General features: G+C 34.9%; 1 protein-coding gene across 1 annotated transcript; it reads right to left on the bottom strand.

Moving 5' to 3' along the window:
• Window positions 1-1349: 1349 nt before the first annotated feature.
• On the bottom strand, window positions 1350-2564 carry LOC141796220 (tumor susceptibility gene 101 protein). The gene is made up of 6 exons (XM_074677207.1): window positions 2523-2564; window positions 2344-2428; window positions 2193-2258; window positions 1835-1998; window positions 1621-1732; window positions 1350-1468 (listed from the first exon to the last, which is right to left on the bottom strand). The coding sequence occupies exons 1-6, from the start codon at window positions 2562-2564 to the stop codon at window positions 1350-1352; spliced, it is 588 nt and encodes a 195-aa protein (XP_074533308.1).

Below are 2564 nucleotides of genomic sequence, written 5' to 3' on the forward strand. Positions count from 1 at the left end.
GGTCTGTATACGACGGAACTTTGCTCTTTTGTTTTTTTTTTTCTTAAAAAAAAAAATTAATAACAACAACAATATTAATAATAATAATAATAATAATAATAATAATAATAATAATAATAATAATAATAATAATAATTTTTTTAAGTATTAGAAGTTTAGATTTTCATTACTCATCGGTACCATAATTTTAATATCTGTACAGCATGTCGTGTAGTATTATTTTTAACATAAGGTTCGGAAAAACAGTCTCATATTCTCTGACATGGCATCAGTGTATTTGGATACCATGCAGTAGGAGTGCCATACCATTGTGTAACACACAAAACAATTATATGATTTAATATGTCAAACACAATAATCCAATGGATGCATTCAGGTTGTGCAACTTTATATCTTTATTTAAAGGGGAAAGAAAAGCTTTACTTTATATTAAATACGTAGAGCTTAAATCATGAATCCACGCTGCCCTGCAAAGAAAGATACTTTTTACACAGGACTCTCAAAAAACTCCAACAAGTCTCAGGATTCATTCAGCATTACCAGAACGAAATTTTATTCAAAATAATCAATTTTAGAGAAAATAATACAATACTTTAAGTAGCTCTCTTGAGTGCTACAAACAAAAAAAGACAATTTTTTTCAATATGACACTCGTTGGTATTAAACATAATGAATCAGTCAGTTCTTTTGAGGATCCAGTCATTCTTGGTGATTTTTACTTTTTTCTACTTTTTTTCTGGGTGTTAACACGGTTAGCAGAGTATGTAGTATATACATCTATTGAATTTACTCAACAATTTCAAATACACTTGCAAAAAACTTCCACAAGCAAAGAAGTTGGCCAACAGCATACTGAAGCTAGTAACAGTATGTTTTATGCTAAAAAATAAAGTGTTTATAGTGTTTAAAAACATACCCCCATTCTTCAATGAAAAAAGGAGAGAGATTATCTTTTATTGAGCTGAATTGAGTAGGTGTGTTTTCCTGAAATGGCCAGCCTATCTTTCCACAGGTCAGAAGTCCAACATTTCGAGATAAGGCAGAATATAATTAATTCTTTGGGTGCAGCCAAACAAGATGGAGTTATTGAGGGCAATAAACACACAGGCATATGCTGGAGCAATTTGATAAGTTCAGGTGAAACACACTCAAAACCATGTTTAAAAGTTGACAAAATCTGCAACAGACACAGTAGTTTTTGTTTATTAGAAAAATTAGCATTAACATTTATTGTCTAAATTACTGCCTGAATTACTGATGAATAAAATGATCAATGGATACCATTGAAACAAAGAAATGAAGTCAGAAAACACAGTCCTAACAAACAAATTTTCAACTTTTACTTAAGACTAGCAGTTGGTTTCATGCTTTGGCTGAAAAGGCAGACCATCTTCACCGCCTATACACAGACACATGCCTCCATCATCATCGGAAATGATCTGTGGTAGACTATGGAACTGCATGCAACCTAAAAAAAAAGGAGGAAAGGTCACAACAAATGGTGATGATGAAGAAAAGATATCTTCAGCCTAAAGTTTATGAGGGTAAGACCTAGATTCACTTTTGATCAGGCATGTCCTGAGCATTTTTTGAAAGTAGCTTGGTAGGTGGATTACTTACAAGAGTTAAAACTTGGTTCTGGTTGAGGTTGATGTAAGAGGCTGCATACAGGAGGATTTTCTTCAAATGTGACACGCATCACCTGGAGCAGGCTCCCTAAGTCACATTGACCCTGAGAGGAGGGGGGAAAAACATCTCACCAATTAAATATGGCTGTTGTTAACGTAATGCGTCTTGATTCATGTGCAAATAATGCATAACTTTCATGTCTTACATTTTTCCATTCATTAAGGTACGGCAGCATCACTTCACCATTGCTGGACATAAATTCCCCGCTGAGCACCTTCATCTCTCGTGTGGGTCTGACGTAGCAGATAGGAGCAGCATAGGGGTAGTGTTCCTCAAGCCACAAGCACACTGGGATGTTGAAGATCTTACCTTGGGTTCGAACAGACAGGAAAGGCATATTTATAATATAGAATGTAAGAAATTGCTTTTCCCCTCATATGTGTGATTTGAATAGATTGCGTAATCTGCCAGCCTCGAGTTAAAGTTAAACTTTCATGCCTTGCCTCACAAGTAACTGTGACAGTAACTCATAAAGTAAGAAGAGACTTAAAGTTATTTTTTACCTCCAATCTTGGCTGGAATGGTTCCAGTTAGACTCATCAAATCTTTTGAGGTTCCATCGTTGTAAACTGTAAAACATCAAACAATGACTTTATCTTTCTGACTGCTAAAGCTGAAACATTTTGGATGTTGAATAAGTTCCATTTCCCTTACAGTATTTGTCCATCACCGGCACAAGGTGTTTAAAGTGAGTCAATGCAGTACTTATTTCACGTGCCACAAGCTTGCGCGAATATGCCTTCATGTCAAAGAAAGAAAAAACATCTATTCACCAAACTTATAACTGGATATAAATGGTTGCTCTACATACAGCTGATGATGATCTTTCTTACCTTAGGCAGCATTTTCCTGATTTTTTCCTCAAAGTGTGCCAT

This window comes from Halichoeres trimaculatus, unplaced genomic scaffold (assembly GCF_033239565.1).
Source record: "Halichoeres trimaculatus isolate MK-OKI-2021-1 unplaced genomic scaffold, fHalTri1.1 fHalTri1_scaffold_10, whole genome shotgun sequence".
NCBI classification, from domain to species: domain Eukaryota; kingdom Metazoa; phylum Chordata; class Actinopteri; order Labriformes; family Labridae; genus Halichoeres; species Halichoeres trimaculatus.

Coding starts and splice junctions, on each gene's coding strand:
- LOC141796220 (XM_074677207.1), bottom strand. CDS start 2,564: ATGGCACACTTTGAGGAAAAAATCAGGAAAATGCTGCCTAAG. Junction 2,429..2,522: donor TCAGGAAAATGCTGCCTAAG/GTAAGAAAGATC, acceptor TTTGACATGAAG/GCATATTCGCGCAAGCTTGT. Junction 1,469..1,620: donor AGAACCAAGTTTTAACTCTT/GTAAGTAATCCA, acceptor CTTTTTTTTTAG/GTTGCATGCAGTTCCATAGT.